Genomic DNA, 26,776 nt, shown 5'->3' with positions numbered 1-26,776 from the left:
TCTGTTTATATTTAGACGGAGATACGGCCAAATATTTTGATTCTTGTGGATTTCCCCCCTTGTACTCTGAAATCAACGAGTTTATTCATAAAAATGCCAAAACTATGAAATATAATGAAAATCATTATCAAGAATTGGATAGTAATGTGTGCGGACAACATTGTGTATATTTTTTATATCATCGACATAGAAGAGGGCCTAGAATATTAAAACAATTATTTCCTAACCACTGACAAAAAAACCCAACAGATCGTTATGTGAGACAGTGGTTCAAAGAAAATTATAGAAAACCTAAAACTGGCAAAGGTCAATATTATAAGAGTTTTTATCAGTACTGGTGCGAGAGGATGACGTCATAATGAAAGGTCAAAGAGTTGAAGCAGCGCGTGCTTGAACAGCTGCATACACAGCTGGCATAAACAGCTATGTTAAACTTGTCACGTACTCCAGTCAAGGGGAAAAACCCCACAATGAGTCTACTATCGCTTTACGATTGCGCGAAATCCATGGATTATATATAAAAAGGAGGTATCGGGACATTTCACCGTCACTTTTCATGGGTAAAAGCTACAGTAAACTAAATCATAACAAGATGGAAAAGAAAGATGCTATATTCGAATTACCCTTAGCCGACGGGAGCGTAATACCAAAGATCCAACAGAAAAACAATGATGTTCCGGATCAACTTTACGGGTGGCAGGGAACGATGGAATATCCCCCCTTGTTTGAGCCGATGGAAGAAGAAGATGAAAAGAGAGAGAGAGAGAAAAGAGAAGAGGAGGGGGAGGGAGAAGAAAAGAGAAGAGAGGAAAAAGAAGAAGAAATAGTATCTGACATTTATGCTTATCCTGAGGAAGAACATCATTCTGAGGAAGAAGAAGGAGAAAAAGAAGAAGAAAAAGGGGCTTATGGGGAATATTTTGTGGTGAAAGAGAAAATGGAGGAAGGGAGAATAAAAACAAAAGTGGAAGAGGCTGCACAAGAATTGGCAGAATTTTCTCAATATACTTCTTCTTTAATGGATCCGGACTGGGATTATGACGCCCACGAAGCATATGAAATACAGGAAATGAAAAAGAAAATGAACAAGGAAGAAAAAAAAGGAAATCTAGGGAGCAAAAGCAAATAAAGTAAGTGGAGTTTACACAATTTGTCATGAGTACAAGAAAACAAAAGAGCAATTAACCGGGCTATGACTGACCTGCGAAACTTACAGTAAAGCGATTAAAATACCGAGAGAGAACAAAAGAAAAAGAGAAGAGGAAAAAGAAGAAGTACAGTGTAGGAAAAAACTGAAGCTAGCAAAACGAGAATTATTGTGGGAGTCTTACCTAAAATTGAAAATGATCGAAGAGGACAACGCTGAGCTATTGAAATCACTCCAAGTGTGTCAAGTCATGGAGAAAATCAAGAAATTGTGAACTACCCCGTAGGGTGAAACTTTATAATTTGACTACTTTTGAACTGTTTAATTGTAAATATGTTTTAATAATCATTACCCAATATAGTCTTTCATTTGTATTATAAAAAAGAGTTCTTGTTCAATAAATTTTGTTTGCATTTCATAATCTATAGTTTTTTTTTATTTCACACACAACAATGGGACTCTGGTCCTCATAAAGTAAAACCAAAAAAAAAATGTTTTTATATGATGTTATTGAAACAACAACAAAGTTGATAACCAAAAGGAAGTGTTTTAAAATCATTAATGATCTGCCGTTTATCATATACAATTTGATAATTCTTAGTTAAACGTTTGGTCAATAATTCATGTCTCTTGGTTCTCTTTATTTATGAGGATAAGTCACGGTGACTTCATCCAATTCTTTAAAAATCATTTTCTCCAAAGCTTTCATCGTCACGATTTGAGACGCTCGATGATTCAAAGTGATGCCTTTGACTTTTTGCACGGACTTTCCAGTATCGGTTTCAAACGCATAATTCTTAGGCCCTCCCGACATGAATTTGGTAATGTGGCCCCCATCTAGTTCGTCGGTCCATCCTCCTAAACTATTCACAATAGTAGGATTATACTCCCCTTCCAAGTGTTGATAGATAATACTGTCGGTATCAAAATAAAGAACACGATCTCATAATTTTTTAAGGTGTCGTATAAATGTAAACGAGCATGACCGGTAGTAAACGCAGCTAATACAACGTTTCCAAAGGGACAGTCTTCGATGAAATCCTGTTTTTCCAAGTAATTAATCAGGATCAGGTCGCATTCGGGTTTATTCACGTTGTTTAATAATTCAATTCCTTTGACTTCCAGGGCACTGTCCTGTAACATTTTCGTCAATTGTTCTTCTTCGCTCAAATATTTAATTTTAGGTAATTGAAGTCGCTGAGCAAATTTTCCCCACAAACAATTAAAAAATAACTTGGCAATAGTTCGATTCAGCATCAATCTCTCTCGCTCAAAAATATCGTGGATGTAAGCTCTCTGTTGGTCCTCGGTCTCACAATCGGGGGGATATCCAGAGGCTTCCTGTTTGATTTTCAAAAAGGTATAGATGTAATTACGAAATAAATCTTGACTTTTTTTAGGAAAATGCCACACTTCGTAAATTTCCTTTAACTCGTATCCGCATTCTATGGCTTTTTGAAGTTCGACAGTCACCCAGGTTCCCGTTATACAGCAATCAGCCTCTGAAAGCTGACAGCGATAATGAGGATCTTGACAAAGTTCTTGGGCACAAGTGCGACATAAAGGAAACAGTAATTTTCCTCCATTGCGATAGGGTAAAACGGGGTGATAGAGACCCCGAGGGGGTAAGACCTGACATTGAATCAAACCAAAATAATTAGAAATTTCCTCAAAGTTCTCCGTGATGATTTCTGGATGACCCATGGGAAAAGGTTTATATTTTAAAACAAAAGGGTATAAAGAACAAACATCTACATATCTCATGTCTCCCTCGGTACAAAACAATCGAGTGGCTTTAGTGCGCCCCCATACAAAGCTTCCCGAGGATTCAAAGGATCTTGAAAATTTAAATGGTCCATAAACCCTCGCAGTTCGGAATTCTATTTCATTTCCATATCAAAATCGTGTTCCCAAATAGAAACTACCTGGTATCCCTGTTTTCTCAAATGATGTTCTCTAATTAAGGTCTCTTCGTACAAAGTACCGTAGGTACAATCTACTCGATGAGGACGATTTTCATTTTCTAATCTAGGATGACATTTAGGGCATCCGTGCCAATAACAGCCATAGAATTCGTACACGGTATTGGATTCTGGGTCGTATCCGTCTACGGTATAGGGGCCTAAGTTGATTTCTCCACCATTTTTAGCATGCCGAATAATTGGAACGTCGCGACTCATCCAAGCTAGCCAACAACAAGCTTTCATTAAAAATTGTCGAGCTGGGTCGTATCCCAAATTAGGAATGATGGCAACACTGTCTTGGGGAATGAATCCTCTCCGGTAGGCTAAATTAGCGGTACTGGCAAAAGTAATGGCTTCTTGAAAGGGATTGACTTGTACCAAGCTCTGTATAGTCTTCCTGAATTAAGCACAACAACGTTGTAAAATATCTACATCAGATATACAGTAATCTCTGAAAATCTTTTGAAAATCAAATACTTTTCCTTTCTGTTGCTGATACCATTCATAAAAGGCTTTTCGCCCCGAGCTGGTCATGTCGTCAGGATTGTAGTAAGTCGTGGGGGGATAGGGACCCACATAATTCTGATTTTGCTCGGTATTGAAAAAATGGGTGAAATATCCTTTTTTCGTATCTTGAAATCCAAAAGCCGGAAGCATTTTTGATAAAGCAAAAGGTAAATAATTATAAGAATCTATAAATTTCAATCCAAGAGCTTGCATGGATAAAATCTTAGTTCCGTTCATGATCATTGTGGGAGTAATGCAAGCGGTATGTACCAAATAATTCAATATAAATTGCCCGTCGTAGCCTTGAAAATTGTGAGCTATGACAATAGCCTCTTGATGCAAAAGCTGAGATTGACGTTTTTGAGTGGCGTGAGGTTGGGCTTGAAAAAGCCATTCCATAAATTGTTTTAATGTCTCGAGACCGCGAAACAAATGGCGTCGGGGGCCTAAATGTTCACAATGAGAACAGGTATGATCAACCATCAAATAATCACAATGCTGACAAACACAATGAGCCACACATAAATTAGGAACATGAATGCCATTTTCTTGATTACATTCAAAATCGAAATAAATGTACAATTGAAGTGTTTTTCTATCTTTAAGAGTAGGTTTCACTTGCAATATACATTGGTGATCTTTCTCGACTACTTTTCTACAAATCTTACACCATTTTCGATCCCCACATTTGTGAATAGGTAGTAATTTCTTACTCTTCCATTATTAACAGTGAGAACATCGATCCATTAAATTACAAACAGTTTTCTTTCCACTGCAGGGTTGTAAATGTCTCTCGTGACAAATCTTGCTTTTAAAATAACCTTTACAATCAGAACATTAATGCTACTACCAATGGGGGGGGGGGGGCAAGGCGTGTCCCCTAAACAAAAAGAACAAAGGTGAGGACATTTGACTCTATGACCAACATTACAATAATCGCAATAATATTTTTTTTCGGTCAATCCAGTCATAGATAAAATAGTGTCGGTAATGTTGGTCATCGAACAAAACATTCAAACAGATTCCATTTCCCTTTCCTTTGTAAATCGGTACTAATTTCACACGGGTAGACTCCGTTTTAAATTGAAATATTTTCAATCGAAATTCAGGAGCCAATACTTCTGAACTGAGCATGTTTCATCAACTCTAAAGCTTCTTTTTTTCTATTGCGGGGAAAGAATGTCCTTCCTTTTGATACGATCACAGGATGAATCTCTGCCTTTCAGTCAATTGAAAAGTGACTGAAAGGTAACTGAAATGTGACTGAATCGCATAGCTGTGCCATTCAGTCACCTTTCCAGACCATTCAGTTATCATTCAGTTGACTGAATGGCAGAACTTCATCCTGTGGATCCCACTGTTTTTTCCAACCGGGTAATTCCAAGGGATCCGTGGGGCGCTGACTGTGTAATCGAGCTACGACAATAGCTCGATGGAGACAGAGATTATCACCTAGATTTTCAATACAGATCTTTTTCCTTTCGTAAACTCTTCTTTGTTGGAATGTAAGTGCTTTACAGATTGACCCCCGCTCCCCTGAGGATACTTGACATGAAACAATTCAAATTCCGCAGATCCGTCCGTGATAGTAAATTCTTTTTTCGATTGTTGCACTGCCTGAACTTTATCTAATATGGTAGCTTCGTTCACATTCTTACATTGAGTAAATTCGTACCAAATCTCAGAATCTAAAGAGGGGTGACGTAAGTTCAATCGTAAATAATCGTTAGGATTACACTGCATGCGTTCTTTCACTTGTTTCAACATGTCACTTAATAAACAATTCACAAAACCGCTCTCTGATTTCTTTGGAAAAGGACGAAAACTGACCGTATATACATTTTGTTTCACTTAAAAATTGCGAAATTGTCGCCCTCTGTCCTATTCTAACATTGTAAAAGTCAGACACGACTTTTTTCTTAACCGTTTTATTGACAGGTTTTTTCTTTAAAACTTTTAAATTTCGTTCAATCAATCCCTAAAGTTTGTATTTTAACAATCTTGATTTATTCGTCAAAATACTTTCTTCTAAATTCATCTCGGCTTGGAAGCGAGCGATCAAATGAAAGAGTATGATAAAATAGAGTACCGTTATACATTAACCCCCCATAACAGGTGTTTTACAATGACTCATCATGAGTCACGTGCTTTAAAAGGGCGCTTTACAGCTGCGGGTATGTCGCAGGTGTTTACAATGACTCATCATGAGTCATGTGCTTTAAAAGGGCGCTTTCAAATTAAAGCTGCGGGTATGTCGCAGGTGTTTACAATGACTCACCATGAATCACGCGCTTCAAGGGGACCCCTTCTAGCAGGTGCGGGTATTGCGCAATGTCCTCCCCAGAGGCTATATAATAGAGCACTTTTCTTCAGATCGTCACACAGAGTGAATGAGCATATTTCAGAAACTCTACAACAGATTACCTTATGAAAATTATAAAGATGGCCACGGAAATCAACTCCTGATGAAAATCAAAGAAGAACCAGAGGAAGAAATGACAGAGATCGAACCCTCAAAGATTTTCAGAGACAGCAGAAATGAAGGAGGAGGAGGAAAAGAAACCTGCTTTAGGATTTCCCTATATTCCACCTAATAACAATCAAGAAACAGTATTACAGATGCTGAAAATAGAAAGAAAGAAGACAAAGAATTCTAAAAAATGATCGTCCTCCAGGAAAAAAGAAGACTAGCTAAGAACCCTCACTTATTTACAGGAAACTTTGGACCCGGAACTGACAGATCTCATCAATGAAATACACTCATGTAACTTTTTCAAATGTACTTTTTAAAACCTAAGTAAAATGCAGTTATGTCTTTACGCCACATAGAGAACAGGCTATTATTGCTATCAAAATACAATTCACACCTCATTATTATATATGTGCAAAATGTGAACCCACCAAATCATATATATATGAGGCCATTTATATTAACTACAGGCTTAAATGTCCCATGCTTTGCTAATCCCCTAACCTTGGCTGACGATTTGACTGTCCCCCGGCAGATAATTTGGACAATTTCCCAGCCCTGAAAATTACCACAAGGATATGTTTTTTCCTTGTTTAACAAATCAATCATCAAATAGGAGTGTGGCAATAGTTATATTGTCAGTTCCATGGTAAGAAATTGATGTTGACTTCGACCTATGCTCTCAGGCAACAGTTCGTACCCCAGGACTAACACAATGACTACTGCCCTCTATGTCTATGAATGACACAAACCGACAAACTTGTGATAGCAATGGGTCTCCTGAGTGACTCGGGTGCCCTAATAGTACATAGTATATCTACAAAAGAATAGTGAGATAAAATGAATACTATACCGCATATATTCCCTCTTATATCTCTCAATCAACAGTACAGTCAGACACAGGGAACCTGTAAAGTACATACTACAGACTGGTATGACCTATCAGTCAACAGTCAGATACGGGGAACCTGTAAAGAGACTATCAACTATTACATACTACAGACTGGTATAACCTAAAGACTAAAAATTGTCACCCACCTATTTTCACTTTCTGTTCTTGTTCCGAGAAAATGATCAAACTGTCAACACTACCTTTTATGACATCATAATGCATGGCTAGTCTTTTGACCTCAATATTGACCTTTGACCCCCTATGTAGCCGGCTGTCAAGTGCACTCAGTTGACCCCATATCTAGGGACCTTATACTACTTCTAATATTGAGTTACAAGCAAGATACAGAGTTTGAAATTCCTTTGTTTTGTAAACAAAGCTCAAGTCTCGTTATTGTTTACATATGTACTGTATTGGTATAAGTTTCATTTAAATGGTGCTTTCTTTTGTTGATTATATTATTTATGAACACATTGAATCAGTTTATCTTGTTTGCCACGAGTCATTTTTTCGAAGAAACGGTAATTTCCTTACTTAACGTTATTTGTTAACAGTTATAAGAACTCGAGCTTTGTCTACATAATAATGAATTCTCACCTCTGTATACCACTTTTTACTTGAATTTTAACATTCAAGTTTTGTTCAATTATTCTCAATGCACAACTAAACCATTTCATACATAAAATACCAAAAATTAAATTTTGATCTCAAATTGTATCTAGGTCCCTTTAAAAACAGAAAAGGCAAAAATGAAAACTTTGAATGAGCTCTTTTCATCTATGAAACGCATGTCATAAAACAATTGATAGAAAATAAGTTATTCCAAAGGTTTTAGAAAGATTGAACCAGAATTGTCAGAGTCTGGTGATTGCACAATGGTGGCCTCATAGATCGTAGTTCCCAGTAAATCCAAAACTGAAAGTCAGAGGGACCATTACGGTTGGGAAAACGATTTTCAAGCCATTTTAAAGCTATATTTATTTTTCCTCATTTTAGCACAGAGCTCTGTATAAAAAAAGTTACAAATTTACAAATAAAATATTTGGATTTTTTCTTTAATAAATAGTACATTATGTCCAGTAATAACGTATTTAAATGTTTGAGGTAGATCCAGCATCCTTAAAAGGGTTGATATGATAAATAGACGAACACACCCCTACCCCTAACATTGTTTGCATTTTACAGACATGGAAAAGAGACAAAGCGTATGGGCGGTACACGCACTTTGAAACGTAATGTGATTATCAATAAAATCATCGTATTCAAAATAAAATTAGCTAATAATTAGTTTGGTAACCTGTAGATGAGCATGAACTACAATTCATTAATCTTCTTGCATTTTAGACATGGACACAAGCAAAGAAATCAGAAAGAAGATATCAGACATATTCCTGACAAAGTCATAGTTATGTTGTAGAGTCCGAGATATGCGATGATGTTTCGTTCTGATGATGTAGTAAAAGAAAATTAAAACCGACACCGAACCGAATAAATGTATCAATAACGACACATTCCCTGTTAAAAGTCTAAAACCCACAAATACAAACAGGTTTGTGCCATATATGAGTCTAATTTAGACTTTTTTGTGGGGCGCAACTCTTACCAAAGTTTTAAGGTTCGTCTCAAACCAAAATATGTTGTCATATTTTTTTTCTTATTGTCATTTCTTAAAAAATAACACATAGAAATGCAATAAAAATGTACCTATTTTCGAATCAAAATGAAAATATTTGCATTCATAAAAAATGAGTTGTTACAATCAATGAAAAAAAAATCATTTTTTTGTGATACGTAGGAATAAAACGTAAAATGAGCGTTGAAACAAGCAGGATTTAGATAGTACATTTACTAACAAAGTGTTTTGAATCTGCTACTTGGATTGCAATAGTACAAAAGTGAAATCTTATTACTTAAATCATCATGGATCAAGTATCTTAGGTTAATTTCTGCACAAAAGTAAAAATGATGAAATACAGTTTAAAATAATTATTAGTTTAAAAAATAATTCTATCAAAATATTTCAACATTCCTGATTGGTTGCTAGTTTCATTGCTTGCCACAAATATTGAATATAAAAAGGCGAAGGTTTATAGACATTGATATGTTAAAGACAAACGCTAATAACATATGAAAATATCACATGGACTAGAAGAAAATGGGTTGAAATTGCCATACTTTAAAAGACTATTAAGGAGGCTGGGGGGTCAAAATATAATATAAATCCATCAGATTTATTTGAAAATTTTATATGCGCTTTCTGAAGCTATCACCTACTATTTGATAAAGAAAAATTTCATATATTTTTATGAAATTTTTTATCATTTTCTATTATTTTTATATGGAGCTCTTCTTTTAAAGGAGATCAATATTGTCTAAAATGACAGCCACCCCCTAGCCCCCTTAATAGAAAATTTTGGCTTTGCCAATGAATGAGAATGCCCACTCATACATTAATTAATACTGTATTGTTGTGAGTGGCACTCTCGTATATATAACCATGAAGCAACATTTTGCTATACATGAATATACCGGTATATGTAGGTTTTACCTAGATATTTAACAGTAAGCACACGACTCGCCAAGGCCTTTTACAATACAAAACCCAAGTCTGTTTATATTTGCACAGAAGTCTAAATCTCCTCCACCATACTACAGGATAACGTAGGGTTCAAAATGCACTCCTTTTGACAAAAACTGAAACTGACTTCATAAAGATCTCAAAACAGTTTACTGCTGTGAAAGTTTATGATTATTGGTTAGTTGTAAAAATACATTGATTTTTCAAAAGGGTCGGTTCAGAGCCTTCAAGACTATCAACGAAAATCCACTCCAGTCTGTGTACTTAGCTGTCTTATCAATTTCTTTAAACTAGAGCAGGCAAAAGAAGTAAAAAATTACCCAGGTAAGAACCCTCAGTTTATGTTAATTACTGGTACAGAACAAAATTAATGTCTGTCTGAATCCGGAAATTATTTCAGTATTAAATCTATGGGATTATCCTTGAATATGGTGTCGCTAAATTCAAGTTAACTGTAAGCAGTTTTCCTCACATATTCTATCCATAAATCTTATTTCCTTCGATTTTTATTTTTTCATTGATTTATATCATATAGAAAAAATGTTTGAATATACTTATGGCGCGATTTTATGGGTATTGTGCACTACATGTATTATAGTTTTCTGAGAACTTTCAAGTGTTTCTCCACAGCAAACAAATTATTAAAGGCACGCCTATGATTGTTCTTGCACTATAAATAATTTAAAAAGTGCGCATCAAGTACATTGAAAATGGCTGCTTTTTTGAATAGTTTCAACTCTAATTCTACCTTATTTGACCGATGACGGTTTGTAGAGAACAACCATTTATTTAATATAAATTATTATAAGTTTTAAGATAATGAAGACTCGCTTTTTATTAATAACATTTCAAAGTTTTAGATTTTGATATTATAACTACTGATGAATCTCAACTGGGGCGGAAGATTCGGAAAGGTGTGTCTGATCACCACCAACTTCTTATTTACTGTAAGTTCAAACAATCAAAGGAAAAGTAAAATCAATGTTAAATGTTGAAAGTAAAACATGGTGCATTTAACAAACAAAACAAAAGCATCATTGTATAGTTATTTGTATTATAGTAATAGTTCATTCGAATTTCAGACCTATTTGCTACATCGCAATATACATAATTAGATCTAGAGAGAATAAAAGTTTTGAAAACATTTTACAATTTTACGCATTTTGTCTTTTACCATGAAGCTAGATAACACCTTTTCTTTGACAGGGAGTGGGACTAATGCTGGTCACTGTGGGGGTCCTAGCTGTAAGGGACATATCAATCGTAAACAAAGACAAAATCAAACCTCTTCTGGACTCTCTCGCAGTGGATTCCTTCAGCGTGGGCGTGGTCAACAGTCTGTCAATCATTATCATAGTAGTCGGGGTCTTCATTTTCTTTGTGGCTGGACTGGGTATATATGGCGCCTTTTGTCAAAATAAATACGTGCTTGTAACGGTAAGAATGAAACAAACGGAGAATGTTTCAAAACAGTGAACATGTATCTTTATGCTTATTTTAATTTTACATAGTTTTATTAAATATATTGATGAAAGTGTAAAATAGAGAGCAGAAAATCAATGTTTAGATAAGATAAAGTGTATTTTAATTAAATATAATCGCGACCTTCTTTGAACGGAAGTTGCATCTTATCAGAAAAATAATATAACCGGAGGAATCCAATACATGTATACCATAAATGAATTGCGTCCCAGTGTGTTTTAATTTACTTACACACTTTACTTATTTATTAGATATAAGGTCTTCTGCATTAGAAGTACATAGTAAATATTTATTTATTTTTGCTTATTACAAACAGGCGAATGGCTTGATAGCTTAACCTCTGTAGCAATTACTAGTATTAAACAGTTTTGTTTGAATTTTGTTTAAATCTGCAATAGTTTATTTTTCATATATTTCAGTACGTGAGCATAGTTGTGATGTTATTTTTGACGAAAATTGTAGTCATTGCTCTTTGTGTCACAGTGCAAAACACGGCAAGTTTCTGTTTAAGAAAAATCAGAAATAGAAAGAAATGCTTTAAATGAATAAATTAAAAATATTAAATGCGTGATTTATGTAATCATATACAATCCTGCCCCTAATCGATTGAAACTTAATGTAATATATGACAATATCATTCGTAGATGGAGAGAGAAATTAAAGCCAAAATGATTGAAGTTTTCAACAAAAACTTTATAGAGGATACAATTACCAGCAACAATTCTCTCTCAAACACTTGGAATTGCATGTTTATGACGGTAAATGAATCTTACTGTTTAAGTCGCTCAAAGTTTTTAAAAATATCTTATTTAACCAAATATAAAATGACATCTTCTAATTAAAGCTGGATTGTTGTGGCGTTAATCCTGTTGTATCAACGACAAATGATTTTGATCTGACGTATTGGTGTACGACTTCAGGAAGCTGCGAGGATACTATTTCACAAATTCCAAGAACCTGTTGCACCAACGTTGACGAAAACACGTATACTTCAGCTCCAATTGGCTGTCATGCAAGCGTAAATAAAGGAACCTATAATCAAAAGGTGAATATCTTTTTAAGAGAGAGGTCGTCATGTTTGATTCATAGCTTTAGGTCCCCTAAATGTCATTGATTCTTCAGGATGAATAATATACAAGTAAATAAAGTGCATTATTACAACTTTGTATTTCAGGGATGTTACGACGTATTGAAGGATACGCTGCAGTCTCAGTCCCAGAGTGTCATCGGTGTTGTTGTTACCATTATACTTATCGAGGTCATGTTCTTTTTTATCTTTTAAAATGGACATTTCCATTGTTGATGAGATACGTATTGGTTTGAAATCTTCACTGAATGTTGATTCATCCATTATACACCGACTCAAACTTATTCAGATTCATTTCGACGGTAAAACAATGAGATGTAAAAAAAAAACCGACCCAGGAAACACAAAGAGTTCAAAGATAGATCGGTTAATTATGAATTATAATTTTCTTCATATTGAGATACAATTTTCAAATGACAGTCATATTTTAAAGAATTTGTTTAACTAATTTGAGAGCGAATCTTTGTCATTAACTTTAAATGATAATATTTTACCTTCGTTTTAACAGAAAGGTTTGGTAAACTGATGTTATTGCGGCATAACCGTCTCATCACACCACTTCCTATTCCTAATACAAATATTTGTTCATTTTAAGCAATGAAAATTATCTTTGCACCTTATGACATAGATCTCAAAAAAGTCTTAAGGTCAGCTTAATTTAAGAGATAAGTCGTTAGATAAAAAAATGTTTGAAGTTAATACGCAAGCAAGTTGTGTTTACACTGAAAACTTTGTACCAGATAATAGAAAGAGGTCATTATACGGCATTCAAGGGCTTGTACATGTATAAATGTTAATGTAAGTCAAGAAATATTTTTAAGTGTTTTTGAAGAAAAGGTTGAAATAAAAACTGGGAATTAAGATGAAGCATTTTCCCCCTCATTTCTCATTTATTCACAAAATTGATACAGATATAAAAACCTTTTGTTAAAAAAAATCCATGTCTGTAAGATTTTTAATGCAAATTTATTTTGAATTTTATTTTTTTGTTTTGTTAATTTTTTAGAATCTAAGAAATAGTCAAAATATATTGATAGTTATGTTTAAGTGACCAGAATACAATCGAATATGCAATCATATTTTATCTAACGAAGGTTCAACTAATCACTTGATATTGCTAATATTTGTTTGATCGACCTGTTTTAAACATTGTTTCTTAACATCACTATCATGCATATTCTTGTGATTTTGTATGTCCACCTTGAGATAACCAATAGATATGTCCTTACAGATCGTCGCTGTGATCTTCGCAATTTTGATCTATTGTCAAATACAAGATTCATAAACCACCACGATGTTTAATCAACGCGTGCCTCCTGTGTGTGCATTGGCCTACAAGATGGGGGCAAAGGATAGACGATGGGCTGATAAGTTAAAGTGCTTCACATCATGATACTCAAACAAATAATTCTTCTGCACAGTAGAGGTGTTTGTAGGATAATCCTAATGCCATGACTTTTGATTTGCCTAATGTCTACAAGAAGCATCTACGCTGCAGTGTTTTTTTAAATATGTTATCATTTCTTAGTCAGAGAATGTCTTAATACATGAAAAATTATTATTTGTACACATTTTCCTACAGCTTTCTTTTCTGTAGACCTTCGTTAAATTAACCTGTTTTCATTCATATTTTATTATAACTGTATTAAGGATACTTTGAGTGTTTATTGTTGTTGGATAGGTGCCAAAATAGCTAAATCAAAATATGTATTGTGAATTTCTTTTTCTTGTTTTTTTTTTTACTATTCAACCTGTATATTTATTATTTGGATAAAAACCATGCTGACGGACAACATTGCATATTTTAGAACCTTTAAAACCATTTTTGAAACACAATTGAATTACAGTTTTAATGAAACCTAATTGACTAAAATTAGGTATAATAACTTAGTCAAATCAAGTGAACAGTTTATTCAAAATTTAGAACTAAATGGCATAATTAGAAAAATATCAAAGAAGAAATTGCTCCGAAAATAGAAATATAGTTCATCTTGAAATAAATTTGTTGTACGATTTGTTATTGGTTATAGTAAGAAGTAGTGGAATTTTTTCAGTGATGATTTTACTCACTTTTAAATGATTTCCATGTCAGCCATTTGCTAAAATATGACATAAAAACGCTTTAATTTATTATTATGACATGATTTTGCATCAATTGAAACGCATTATATTTAAATTGGGGTTGGTAACGTTGTATTCCAACATAACCGACAACGTATGTATAAATTTCATTATGCATTCTGTAAGAGTCTTGGAAGATATCTATGTGAGGTATTAAATATAAATAGGAAACACTGTTGTTACGAGAGAAAGTGTCATTTATTTGGTAACAGCCCTCAGTAAAGATAAAATTTATTGAATTTTCTTGGAGACCAACCCTACCAATATGCTTTTACCACTTATTGTGTGTTATACGACAGATCTAGAAGGCAGGAAAAACTGCGACTGATCTACTTAAACTCTACTTACTTAACATACATGAAATAACAAAGAAAGAGTGAAATATTTTAAAGTTTATTTGAACCACTTTGAATAAAAAGAATTAGAATATATACGTCGCATGCCTATGTAATTCCACCGTTTGAAAATACCGAATAAAATAGGTCATAACAAATTTTCCTCAGAAGCAAGTGTTGTTAAAGCAATTGCATGAAAACTCGTTAATATGTTATATAAAACAAGAACAAACATCTAAATGTTCCTGGTGCTCCTTGCATGTGTTTCTGAAAAAAATACAAAAGAACTGCGAGTCTGGTTTATTCTACTGTCATTACCGGAATCAAAATCCAACAACGACGTCAATTTATAGAACGTGTTACCCTTTCCCTGTTTTTATTTGAATCGCAGGCTCTATGAGATGAGTTTTCATTTAAAAGGAAATAATTTTAATGAAAGTAAATAAACAATTCCAAGGCATAAACAATTTGATACTACTATCTGTGCTCATCTGTTAACAACAAGGACGCCAGACTGGGTTTTCAGGGTCAATGCAAAGCATGTTCTTATATTATAAAGAAAGTGGTCATATCTTGGTTTGCCTCTTTTATGTGTAGAAATGCACCAACTGACAGATGCTTTCAAAACCCCATCTGTGGCATTGTTGTAGTGTTTCTTCTCTGGCTTCCGTTGGATTTTACCGTCCACCTCTAAAAAATTATATCTAAGTTCTGAAACTCGTCATTTTTTTTGAAACTGAGAGGGAAATCTTTTTATTAAAGTTTTAAAATGAATACTGCAGTTTACGTTTTGTCTTTCAAGCATACTTCTGTTGGAATTCCCATGGGTACCAATTGCGCCACATTGTTTTTGTATTCATATAATCATATGCTTGTACGTGAAAAAAAATCACAAGCTGTGGCCTTCAACTCAACATTCAGGTATATCGACGACGTATAATGAATTATTAATTGCTACTGCTAAACTGCCATACTTAGTCGACCCAATATATACCAGTGAACTTAAAAAAAGATATCATAAGAGTACTAGTCCGCGTCATCTGTTTCATATTTTGATACTTTATTAGAAAGGGACAATGATAATAACCTATAATATATGTATTATAAACGTAATGATTTCAATTTTTCTATAGTCATATGTAGCAATATAGCTTTATCACCTGCATATGGATTATGTCTATCGATTAATTCGATACACAAGGGCATGCTCTGCGTATGAACAGATTTTTAGGCAAGCTACTGACAAATATTTGATAAAACAGGACTATCAAAATTTTCGATCAAAGTCATCTTTTCGTAAAGTTCTATCGTCAATACAAAAATCTTGTCAGCAAATACAATCTTCCACTGGATCGCATCTGACTCACGTTTTTCATACTTATTAATTGACCATAATCAATCACCTAATTGTCTACGGACATTTTCGTTTTTCCCGATTACGATAAAGAGGACAATGTGAGTGTGGCCGGTATGCAGTGGATGCTCACTCCTCCATGTCACCTGATCCTACCTCTTATTTTTTTAAAGGTCCGAGTTTGCTCTGCTCCTGTTTTGTATTTTTCCTTTTGACTTGTAATGTTATGCATTACTATTTCGTTATGATGGACGATGAACTACTATGCTGCTACGCGTGTGCTTACAGCTCTTTTTCTGATGCCTGATCTGTATGCTAAAGTTAAAAATAATTAATATACCAGTAACCGACCTATAACATAAGGTACAATGCACTTATTCAACAGGGCAATGTCAAAAGTAACACCCTTTCAGCTACAAAGAATGTTCGCGGCGGTTCTTGCATACCAGAAACCCATTATAGATTCCCCGCTGCATGCTCACATTTCATTGAGTTTGCAATGTCAATAAACCGAAGTAAAAATCAATATTTTAGTATTCGACCAAAAATAATTATAATTATTTTATTACCTTTTTAGAAAAAATTAAACGTTTTTAAACAATTGTTATTTCTTTCTTTCATAGAATCAATATTATCTGTGGTAATAATTCACAAATCAGTGTTTAGTGCGTCATTTTGTCCATTTAAAAAATCCGTTCTACATAGCTACCAAACCAATAAACTCAAAGGCAAGGTGATCTGGATAACGTCGGAAGTTTGGAAAAAAAGGAAAAAAAAGGTAATGAACGGTCTTAATGATTTAATTTTGATTTAACGAGGCCGAGTACAGAACGAGTACGCACGCTTTCGCGCAGCGTTTCATTTGTATTGTGACGTCATATTTTTGCTTGGTTGACGCCATGGCGTGATAGTTTCAACTGCAGATATTCAGCGAAAATTGTTGAAAATATCTCGTTTGATGCGTAAAAATAATGTTATATTGTGGAATAAACATAAATGTATCGAAGTATAAGCTATATTTGGGCTCGGGTCGAAAACGTGAAGAGGGTTCAGCAAGCCTAGCCCTCTGTCACGTTTTCTTAACCCTCCTAAATATAGCTTAATTCATTTATTTCAAGACAGTAACCATGTATTTTATATTAATGACCCTTAATATGTGATGTTATATATTTTTTTATTACTTAAATATGTCTAAATGTTTTAATAATACTATATAGATCACCTTTTCCGCCTTTGTCAAATAAAAAATAGCCATTATCTGACGAATCTGGGAAATTGGGCATACAAAAATGAACTTTGATAAGACCCCTGGAACAAACCAGGAGGTAAAAGTTTTTTTTTATTTGACCATTTGATGCCTTTTAGCAATAACTTTAATATGTAGAACAGAAAAAGAAATCCCTAGGGCAGAAGTTTTGAAAAAATGTAAAAAATATGCAAAATTGAAACATTTCAAGCAAAATCCCATAGGGTCCTATGTTAAAGATTAACAAACTTTGAGATGACCCCCTAAACAAACGGTGTGGTAAATGTCTTATTTTTTAATCTTAAAATAATAATTATATCAGTAGAAATTCATGTAAAAAGTTTCATCCAAAAATCTAGGGCAGAACAAATTAGACCCGGCCTCGTTAAAAATGATAAAAGTATGGAATGTATAAGTCTTAGAAATACAAGATAAAGCTTACCGGTATTGTTAAGAAAAAGATAGAGAACTAACTTTGTTTGACTCTGTGCTGTAAAAAATTCAACAACACAGGCTTTTAAACTTAAAACTGATATCTATTTTCAAAAGTAATCTTGATATATAAAAAAAGTTTCCTTTGCTTTTTTTTTTAAATCAATACCTGATCAGCATTTTCGACTAAAGACAAATATAACTAGACATATAGTATGCAGTAAAATGTTTACTTAATATATATATATATATATATATATATATATATATATATATATATATATATATATATATATATATATATATATCTGCTCTAATAAAATGTTTTTATGGATATTCTACTTCTATTCTCAAAAAGGTTGCAAATTAAAAAAAAATAATCATTTCGACTAACTGTCTTATAAATGCCGCTATAGATTGTTAATATGGTGCTATTAATCTACAGATACATGTATATAATATGTTTCAGCAAAAATTCCGTGCCAGTAATTATCTTTGAAATGTGTTAAAAGCATAATACCTGATATCATTTTCATACTTTGATCTATTGCCAAATGTTCGCTAACATATTTATGAACCAGGATGCAAATTATGAATACCAAGTTAGCAGGCATCTGAAACAAAGGCGTCATGGCATAGATAAAACTTTATATCATTGTTATTAAAAAAGATATTATCAACGTATTACATGTACTAGACACCTTTAAGTTAAATTACATTTTATTACACATTTTTATATCAATAAGAACCTTTTCAAACAGTTGTAGATACATCAATCAAAGTACTGAAGTACTGTCGGGAGTTGATTTTATTGATTATTATCAATTTTAAAATCAACGATATGTTATTTTGCCTGGCAATTAGTTTCTAATCTGTATTTGAATTACGCACATTTTTATAATATGAATTCTCGAACTTTTCCGACAAGAATTTCGAGAAAACCCCGAATGAATCATTTTGTGTAATATTTAGTCTCGTTCAATCAGACGCCCGGCTGTCTCCATTAATCTCCGACTACCAAGAGAGACTCTCTCCTTGTTGGAGATCTACAGAGACAGCCGAGCGTCTGGTTGTACGAGACTATATTGAACTCCGGCGTAAGAATACATGCAACTACAAAAACAATTAAATTGTTCGTACTATATAAAATCTGACTATTTTCAAGGTATTTATAAATACGTTTCTTTAAAAAAAACAAAACAATGGTACAACATACAGTACACCGAATTTATGAATTTATCTATTATTTTCAAGATCTACGTCTTGTCAGCGGTGATGATTTGTGCTTAGGTCCAAACACTGTTTCACTTTCGGTTTGCCAGAGTAACTGCATAGGAGAGTTGATTAAAATCAACTCCCAAAAATTGCTAATTAAAGAGTAGGTAAGCAAGTAATAACTATCACAAATTACTAATTAAAATAACTATTAAATGTAATTTTGAAAAAAAGTCATACAAGTTCACGAGCGCAATCAATTATTGCCCCATTTACCTTTAACTGAGCGTATGATTACAATCTGCGGGGAGGTTTCTTTCAAATTGTTAAATTCTTGTCTTCAGGGTAATTGGTTATGATGCAATAGAGACGCTCTATTGATCATATAGTCAAAATTGAGTTCGTGAGTAAAGCCTTACTTCATTTTTGGCCAATCAAAACATTACATTAAAAATGTACATAATTGTTAAATTTATATGAAGGACCTTCACTGTTTGCTGTTTACCTGTTATGTTCATTTTAATTGTTGTCTCTATATATAAATGACATATTTATGACCACATCCCATCTTTTATCTGAAATTCTTATTTTGAACAGTGATAAAAATTATACAAATGTATTACTATTTGACCTAAAGATCAAATTTACATATACTTTGCACTAAACACATGTACATGTACTTACTTTATAGTTTGAAGAAAAAAAAGTTTAATAGTAATTTTTATTTAGTAAGTTGCAACGGAAAGAATTAAGTCCAAGTAAATGTGTCCATCACAATTTAGACTTTTCAATCGGGTCGCTCAGATAAATGTCCAGCCATACAGTGATCTCTTATTTCAATTTCAAAGAATATGTTAAGACAGCAATTACGATAAAAAATTGGACACAGTATATACAAAAATGAACAAAAAATATGTTTTGATATACAGGTTGGATGATGAAGAGCATAAAAACTTCTCATTTATTTGTAAAAAGTAAGTTTATTAACTTTTTTTAATAGTTTCAACAAAAATAAAAAATAATAAAATTTTCAAAATTCTTTATTTCAAAGGCATTTTGCCTTACATGAAATTCACGTTAAATTCGTGTAAAAGGTACACGATTTTTAGGTGAAATTTTTCACCCTATTTTCAGTTCATATAAACATGACTTGTACGTGATATAAACATGAATTTCACATAAATTTCACGTGAATTTCACAAGAGGCACAATTGGCTGTGTAGATTAAGAAGAAAAAATTAAAAAAACCCTCATATAATCTGCTTAGAATAACTCTGACAATTCCAGATTGAGAAATCTTAAACATGCCTTGCAGTCGTGAAGGAATAAGAAAATTTGGAATAGCATTTTTGATCACCAACATCTTATTAATTGTGAGTAGGGCCGTTTTTGTATTTGATTAAGCTATTTTATTGTTTTTTGTTAAATCAGTTATGGCAGACAAACCTGTAATAGACGAAGTCTTCCCATGAATAACATTGAATTGTGTTGGAAACCATAAGACCATCGGAGGAGCATGCATTTTGTCTTTGACAGGGTATTGGAACAGGCTTCATCATAGCTGGGACATTGTCTGTAATTGAAGTGCCAAGCCTTGAATCGGACAACACCAAGCCTCTTCTGGATCCTGTTCTGTCCGATCCCTTTCAAGCAGGTGGAATGGCATTTGGTCTGTCCATTCTGATTATAACTATCGGAGTAGTTATCCTGGGGGTTGCTGGACTTGGAATATTTTTAATCTCTGGAAAATGGTTTCAAATTAAGCGTATGCTGGCAATAGTAAGTAAACAGCAACAGTAAAAAAAAATACTACAAATTTACTTCAAACTATAACATATTTTTGAGTGATTAATTAAATAATATGAACTACATAATAACTACAGTTTTTTCAGCATTTGTAAAAGTATAATAATTCTAAATGCAATTTACTTTTTATAGCGTTATTGTCGTAATATGATGAATATGAATTAACATCCGAATAATGATCCTAGTACTGAATATATAATTTTTAAAATATATGAGACATTCAGTCGATAACGTTAACAGTAACTTGGTGACTTCAGACAACAGCAACTAGAATATGTAATTTTAAAGTCACAAAAACTTTCTGATATCAAATTCATGTGCATTATCGATCACTGGAATGCCGGTTTTAAATTTCTCATGAAACAAAAACCTTTTTGTTCTGCCTGAATTTAAACCACCTCAGAATAGAGATAATTTTGGTGTTATATTTCATGCTTTGGAATTTTAACTTCTAATATGACCGAAAAACTATTATTATCAATAATAAGTTATATTTTGCAATGCAATTTATAAAATTCGTTGATAGCATTTTAGGATAATATATTTTGTTACAAAGAAGGTCATCTAGTTATTCATATTATACATTTCATTATACATGTAGCTAATTGTAGACATGCTAAACTCGATATAACTTTAATAAAATTAAAATTATGCTAAAATTTAATTTGATACAAATTTTTAGCAAGTTTACTTTTGAGAAAAAAGGGACATATAAAGTTACCCAAACATCATATCAAAATATAGCATTGTGCATGAGCTGCGAAAAGGACCAAATACACTAGTAAAAAAATAATTTCTCCAAACAATTCGTATGTTTATCAAAACGAAGTTAATAAGATATGAAATGCATACTCAACAGTTATCATTTCTATTAAGTCCTGATGCTGTAAGTGATGTACAAAGAGATGTTGACAATAAGTTTGCTCATGGGTACACACGACTGAGCATTTTCTACTTAATTCTACATGTTAATTAGATGTCGTTGTTTGCGTTTTGATTGTAAAGAGTCTAAGCCTAGATAAACGAGGGGGCGTCGGTTTCTAAGCACCTTCCTTCTTTAAATGCCAATTGAAACAAAATATTTTTAGAACAATTACTGCATCTATTTCAGTATGCAGGTTTTGTCGGAGTTGTGATTATTTGCCAAATTATATTCATGATTTTTTGGTGTGGCTTGTTGGTGAATGACAAGGTAAGTTATGTTAAAATTCTATCAAATAAGATTTAATTGTTGTTTTTAGTTCATCTGAACCATAATCTCAAGTGAGTTTCTGATCAAAACTGTCCGTTGTTTGTAGTCTTCATCGTTGCCGTTGTCGTCGTAAACTTTTTACATTTTCAACTTCTTCTCCAGAACCATAGGGCAAATTTCAACTGAACTTCGCACAGAGCATAATTAAGTGAATGGTATTTAAGTTTGTTCATATGAACGCACATGTCTTCTTCAAAAAGGAGATACTATATTCAGGTTTTTTTTCGCCCCATGTAATTAGTTTTGCCCCGTCTTAAATTCGCCCTGACAGCGTTGTGTTTAAAGAAAATAAACTGGGACTTTGCAGATCGCCCAGTCTGAAATTCGCCAACAACTAGGACGAAAATTTCATTGTAATTTATAATTATAAAAAAGATGAAGGTATATTTCAAAAATTTTCTGATCCATTGGGGGTGGGGGGGTGGGGGGGGTGGTTAGTTGGGGCCACAATAGGAGAAAAACCGAACTTTTATAGAGTAATATATATATATATATATATATATATATATATATATATATATATATATATATATATATCAAAATTTTTCTGATCCATTGGGGTGGGGGGGGGGGGTGGTTAGTTGGGGCCACAATAGGAGAAAAACCGAACTTTTATAGAGTAATATATAAATATATATAAAAGAAAAAATTCAAAATCTTCTTATGATGCCAAGTAGAAGGTTGGAGCAACACTGGTGAGAGGGTTCAGATCTTAAAACTAATTCCATAAAACCAATTTACCAGAAAAGCTGGAACTTGTATGGACACATCCTTAGGTAATGTAGATTTAGATTTGTTCAAATCTAAAATCATGATCCTCGGGGCTAGGGTTAGGCCACGATGGGAGGTCAAATTTTTACTTAAGATTATATATAGAGAAAAATCTTTAAAAATGTTTTTATCAGGAAACGATTGGCAAGAAAAGCTGGAACTTGTGTTGAAACATTTTCAGATAGTGTTGCTTTACATTTGTTTTACCCGTGATCTCCAGGAAAAGGTTAGGGCTTTAATTGGGGCTATAAAATAATATAAAATAAAAATGAAATATTTCCTCTCAAAACACAGTTTGTTTGACAAGCTGTAACCTTTTGGTAGTGTAGATTAAGGTTTGTGAAAAGCATGACCTTTGATGTATGGTTGGGGCCCAACTTAGGTGTATCTAATGTTTTACAAGTTACATGTGTTTGGAAAATACATAGAAAAAACTTCAAAAATCTTTCTATTAAAAACCATTCAGCCAGAAAAGCTGGAACTTGTATAGAAACATACTTAGGAAGTGTAGATTTACGTTTGTTCAAATCATTAATCCAGAGCACCAAGGGGGGGGGGGTTTACATAGGAATATAAGGAGAACATCTTTAAAACTCTTCTTCTCTAAAAAAAAATTGGCAGAAAAGTTGAAAATTGTGTGGAAGCATCCTCAGATAGGTAGATTGTAGTCTATGTGTGGTATCCGGGTGTAAGGTCAGGTCACAATGGGGTGCGGTGTTGGTCTTTCATATAGGAATATGTTAAGAAAATCTAATCAGAAAAGCGTAAACTTGATTGAAAGTAAGGATCTGCAGAGTTTATTCAGGTCATGATTCTCTGCAGAAGGGTGGGGCCAAAATAGAGGGGTTTAAAATAATCTCCTTCCGAATGGCAAAACAAGGGAAGGGGCTTAATATTTAATCTAAAAATATGAGGATACATGTATAAATCGACAGATTTGTTTTTACCTTTTGAGCAGGGTCTACTGTACTTAATTGTCAAGGTATTTTGAATTAGATTCTGTTATTCCGATTTGATCAAAGTTACAAGTATTGTTGCACAGGTGAGCGATGTGACCACTATGCATTTTGTTTAATAAAGCAAAAACGCATTGAAATCCGTTTTTAAATACTTTTAATATGTAGGTGGAGGAAGAATTGAAAGACAAATTGACTGTTGCATTGAAAGAAAATTTTATAGAGGACACGACCTCAAACATTGATTCTATATCAAATGCATGGAATTATATGTTTATGCAGGTAATTGAATTTGTCATCTGAAAAGATTTGTACGTTGGGCTTTTAGAATGCTTTTTGGGGGTTGATTTTAATCAACTCACCTACGCAGTTAATCTAGCAAACCGGAAGTGAAACAGTGTTTGGTGTCAAGCACAAATCTTAGTAGTTGAAATAATCGATAAATTCGATGTAATGTATTCAGAAGCATTGTTATTCAAGGAATATTAATAATAAATACCTTGAAAATAGTCAGATTTGAAATGATTCGTACAATTCAGATGACTTTGTAGTTCTATGCATTTGGAATATGAGACTGTATATATATTGAACTCTGGCGTAGAAATAATTCCTACGCCAGAGTTCATTATAGTCTCGTTCCACCAGACGCTCGGCTGTGTTTGTAAATCTCTGACAAGCAGAGAGACTCTCAGAGTTCAATATTGCTCGGATCCTTAAATATCAAGAACTATTTCGATAACTGATTTATAGGTTGATGAAATTAATTCGATCTATAAATATTACATAACATGATTCATATGGGGCTTTATCGGAATTCTTGTCGGAAAATCACAAAAATTCATACCGGTATTGGAAAAAAAGTGCATCATTCTGATACAGCTAAGAAACTACTTGCCATTCGAAATTACATATCGTTGATTTTAAACCAAATAACAATCCATAAAATCAACTCCCACCAGTACTTCAATACTTTGATTAATGTTTGATAATAAATAATAATGTCCTTTATTTATACAGAATAGCACAATTAGTTTAAAAAACCAGTTCACATTGTGGTCCTGAAACGAATTTACAGACATCAACTATATACAGAAACTTATAGATCATACAAAACATGTATTTCTGAGTGATAAATAATTGTACATTATATGTGATTTAGACTACATGTAATTACCTAAAATAGAGCCATGCATTATATAAACCTTCGATGAAAATAAAACAGAGGCTATAACTGCAACGCCGAATGAAAATTGTCTCTGAGGTATTAAAACATATTTAAAAGATTCTAAAGTTGGGTGACACGTTAAAAAAAGAGATAAATTATTCCATAAAAGCGCGCCGAAAACGGTAAAAGATCTTCTAAAATATTCTGTCTTTGTTTTTTGGAATGTATAATGCATTACTTTGGCTTAATCTGGTTGATCTTGAATTTATTTCACTTACGTTTTTAAAAAAGTTAAATAATTATATTGTTGTAGCATTTTTGACGTAGATGAGTAAAAATATTTGTATGAAATCACCCTAGCGGCTCGCTTTTGAAGTTGAATCTTGATACTTGAAGCTTGATTGTTGTGGAGTTGACCCGGTACTATCCATGACGAATGATTTTGATCAAACACCTTGGTGTACAACATCAGGATCCTGCCAGACAAGTCATTCAAACATTCCAAGGACCTGCTGCACTGGTGTTGACGAAAGCACATATTCTTCCGCTCCAGCGAGCTGTCATAGAAATGTTACTAGTGGAACATACAATGCAAAGGTGTTAACGGTTCATGCTTATGTGTGTGTGTATGTGTTAGAGAGAGAGAGAGAGAGAGAGAGAGAGAGAGAGAGAGAGAGAGAGAGAGAGAGAGAGAGAGAGAGAGAGAGAGAGATGCTCATTACGTCCTTTATTTGCAGGGATGTTACGAAGCACTGAAGGAGAAGTTGCTGTCTCAGAGTCTGAGTTTTATATGCCTTGCAATTGCCGCTTTTGTCATTGAGGTAATCATTGCGTAGACATTGAGGTCTATATCTGAGCTAGCCTGGTTCCTTCGAGAGATATGGGTAGTCCAGGGAAGCAGGCTAGCAGAAGTTTATCTGAATCGGGAATCTATGCTATGAACACATGTTTAAGTTCTAATGCGCCGAGATTCTAAAGTTGTCGGTAATCACTACAGAAACTAGAACATGCTTCACATAAAAGAAATCGCGATGTTTTGTTGTTTTCCGAAACAAGTTTTCCTGCCTACTTTTAGTAGGCAGACTTGTGTATTTCCGAATAATTTTTTTTACGCATTTACCCAAAAATGATTTAACAATTACATGCACGGATCCAGAAATTTTTTCCAGGGGCATCCAATGGTTATTTGAATGTGCCGGGGGGGGGGGGGGGGGTGGTTGAGGCATATTTTCGATTATTTCATAATGTTATTCAAAGACATTTTAATTTTGCAGGAGAGGGTATGTGGACCCCCACCCCCCGACCCTGATCTCTCTAGTTCCATGCCGCTAAAAAGCCATTATTTGCGCTTTTAGTCAGGGATATGAAACATACATGGAACAGCCATATAAACATGTTATATAGTTAGCTTCCGCGATAAAAAGTATAGTGCGAGAAACTTTGTGGAGAAAAATCTTTTTTATTTAGAAGTAATTATATATTAATGATTGCTTATGGTTATGTAAGATTAAAAGTTTCATTTCATCTTACAAAAATAACTAGATGCTGTCATTAGACAGTAATACCCGCACCATGTGTTTGCCCCTAAATAACACTGTTTTGTACCAGTTTAATTAAAAATGAAGGCTATGTGCAAGCTCCGGTAATACAATTAAAATTTATAATTTTAATAACTGAAGGATGAGATCCCTTCCCATATGATAATACACATCGTGACATGGGCAGCACTTTATGTGCAATTTGGGATAGAAATGTTTGCAGTGAATTTTCAGTTAATCAATAATCTTAACATTTTATGTCAGAAAGTATAATGGTCTATCTATTTGCTTCTGTGTGCCTACATGAACATCATCGTGTGCACAGATTTAGAGAAGGGGTGGGAGTGAGGGGTCCAGACCCCCCCCCCCCCTCCCCATGAAAATTCATTTATATCAGTTGTAAAATTACCAAAAATACACTTTGGACCCCAATGCTCTTACAGACATGTAAACGCTCT

At 33.6% G+C, this 26,776-nt stretch overlaps 4 protein-coding genes across 4 annotated transcripts in view; 3 read left to right on the top strand and 1 right to left on the bottom strand.

Annotated features, from left to right (window-relative positions):
* LOC128157185 (out at first protein-like) overlaps positions 1–19,259 on the bottom strand; it is a 147,758-nt gene extending 128,499 nt beyond the window's left edge. The window contains exon 1 of the mRNA XM_052819623.1: positions 19,249–19,259. The gene's annotated coding sequence lies outside the window, so the exon portion shown is untranslated. The remainder of the gene's footprint in view (positions 1–19,248) is intronic.
* LOC128156186 (cyclic nucleotide-gated cation channel beta-1-like) lies at positions 593–1,129 on the top strand. Its single transcript, XM_052818231.1, has one exon. It carries the CDS (start codon positions 593–595, stop codon positions 1,127–1,129), a length of 537 nt encoding a protein of 178 aa, XP_052674191.1.
* On the top strand, positions 9,826–13,844 carry LOC128157189 (tetraspanin-1-like). Its single transcript, XM_052819628.1, has 8 exons — positions 9,826–9,882; positions 10,413–10,505; positions 10,765–10,995; positions 11,460–11,534; positions 11,685–11,798; positions 11,885–12,085; positions 12,215–12,298; positions 13,359–13,844. Exons 2-8 carry the CDS (start codon positions 10,440–10,442, stop codon positions 13,410–13,412), a joined length of 825 nt encoding a protein of 274 aa, XP_052675588.1. The 5' UTR covers positions 9,826–9,882; positions 10,413–10,439; the 3' UTR covers positions 13,413–13,844.
* An 853-nt stretch (positions 19,260–20,112) lies between the features above and the next one.
* Positions 20,113–25,703, top strand: LOC128156490 (tetraspanin-9-like). Its single transcript, XM_052818662.1, has 6 exons — positions 20,113–20,203; positions 20,367–20,609; positions 21,748–21,828; positions 23,784–23,897; positions 25,177–25,377; positions 25,518–25,703. Exons 1-6 carry the CDS (start codon positions 20,135–20,137, stop codon positions 25,614–25,616), a joined length of 807 nt encoding a protein of 268 aa, XP_052674622.1. The 5' UTR covers positions 20,113–20,134; the 3' UTR covers positions 25,617–25,703.
* Positions 25,704–26,776: the final 1,073 nt, after the last annotated feature.

The sequence above is a fragment of the Crassostrea angulata genome, chromosome 7 (assembly GCF_025612915.1).
Source record: "Crassostrea angulata isolate pt1a10 chromosome 7, ASM2561291v2, whole genome shotgun sequence".
NCBI lineage: Eukaryota > Metazoa > Mollusca > Bivalvia > Ostreida > Ostreidae > Magallana > Magallana angulata.
This window is presented reverse-complemented; position numbering and strand designations above follow the sequence as displayed.

Bases quoted from the DNA above. Each gene is read 5' to 3' on its own strand.
- LOC128156186 (XM_052818231.1), top strand. From the start codon at position 593: ATGGAAAAGAAAGATGCTATATTCGAATTACCCTTAGCCGACGGGAGC.
- LOC128157189 (XM_052819628.1), top strand. From the start codon at position 10,440: ATGAATCTCAACTGGGGCGGAAGATTCGGAAAGGTGTGTCTGATCACC. The intron at 11,535-11,684 runs GCAAGTTTCTGT...TATCATTCGTAG, and splicing joins GTGTCACAGTGCAAAACACG to ATGGAGAGAGAAATTAAAGC. The intron at 12,086-12,214 runs GTGAATATCTTT...TTTGTATTTCAG, and splicing joins AAGGAACCTATAATCAAAAG to GGATGTTACGACGTATTGAA.
- LOC128156490 (XM_052818662.1), top strand. From the start codon at position 20,135: ATGCCTTGCAGTCGTGAAGGAATAAGAAAATTTGGAATAGCATTTTTG. The intron at 21,829-23,783 runs GTAAGTTATGTT...TTTAATATGTAG, and splicing joins GCTTGTTGGTGAATGACAAG to GTGGAGGAAGAATTGAAAGA. The intron at 25,378-25,517 runs GTGTTAACGGTT...CTTTATTTGCAG, and splicing joins GTGGAACATACAATGCAAAG to GGATGTTACGAAGCACTGAA.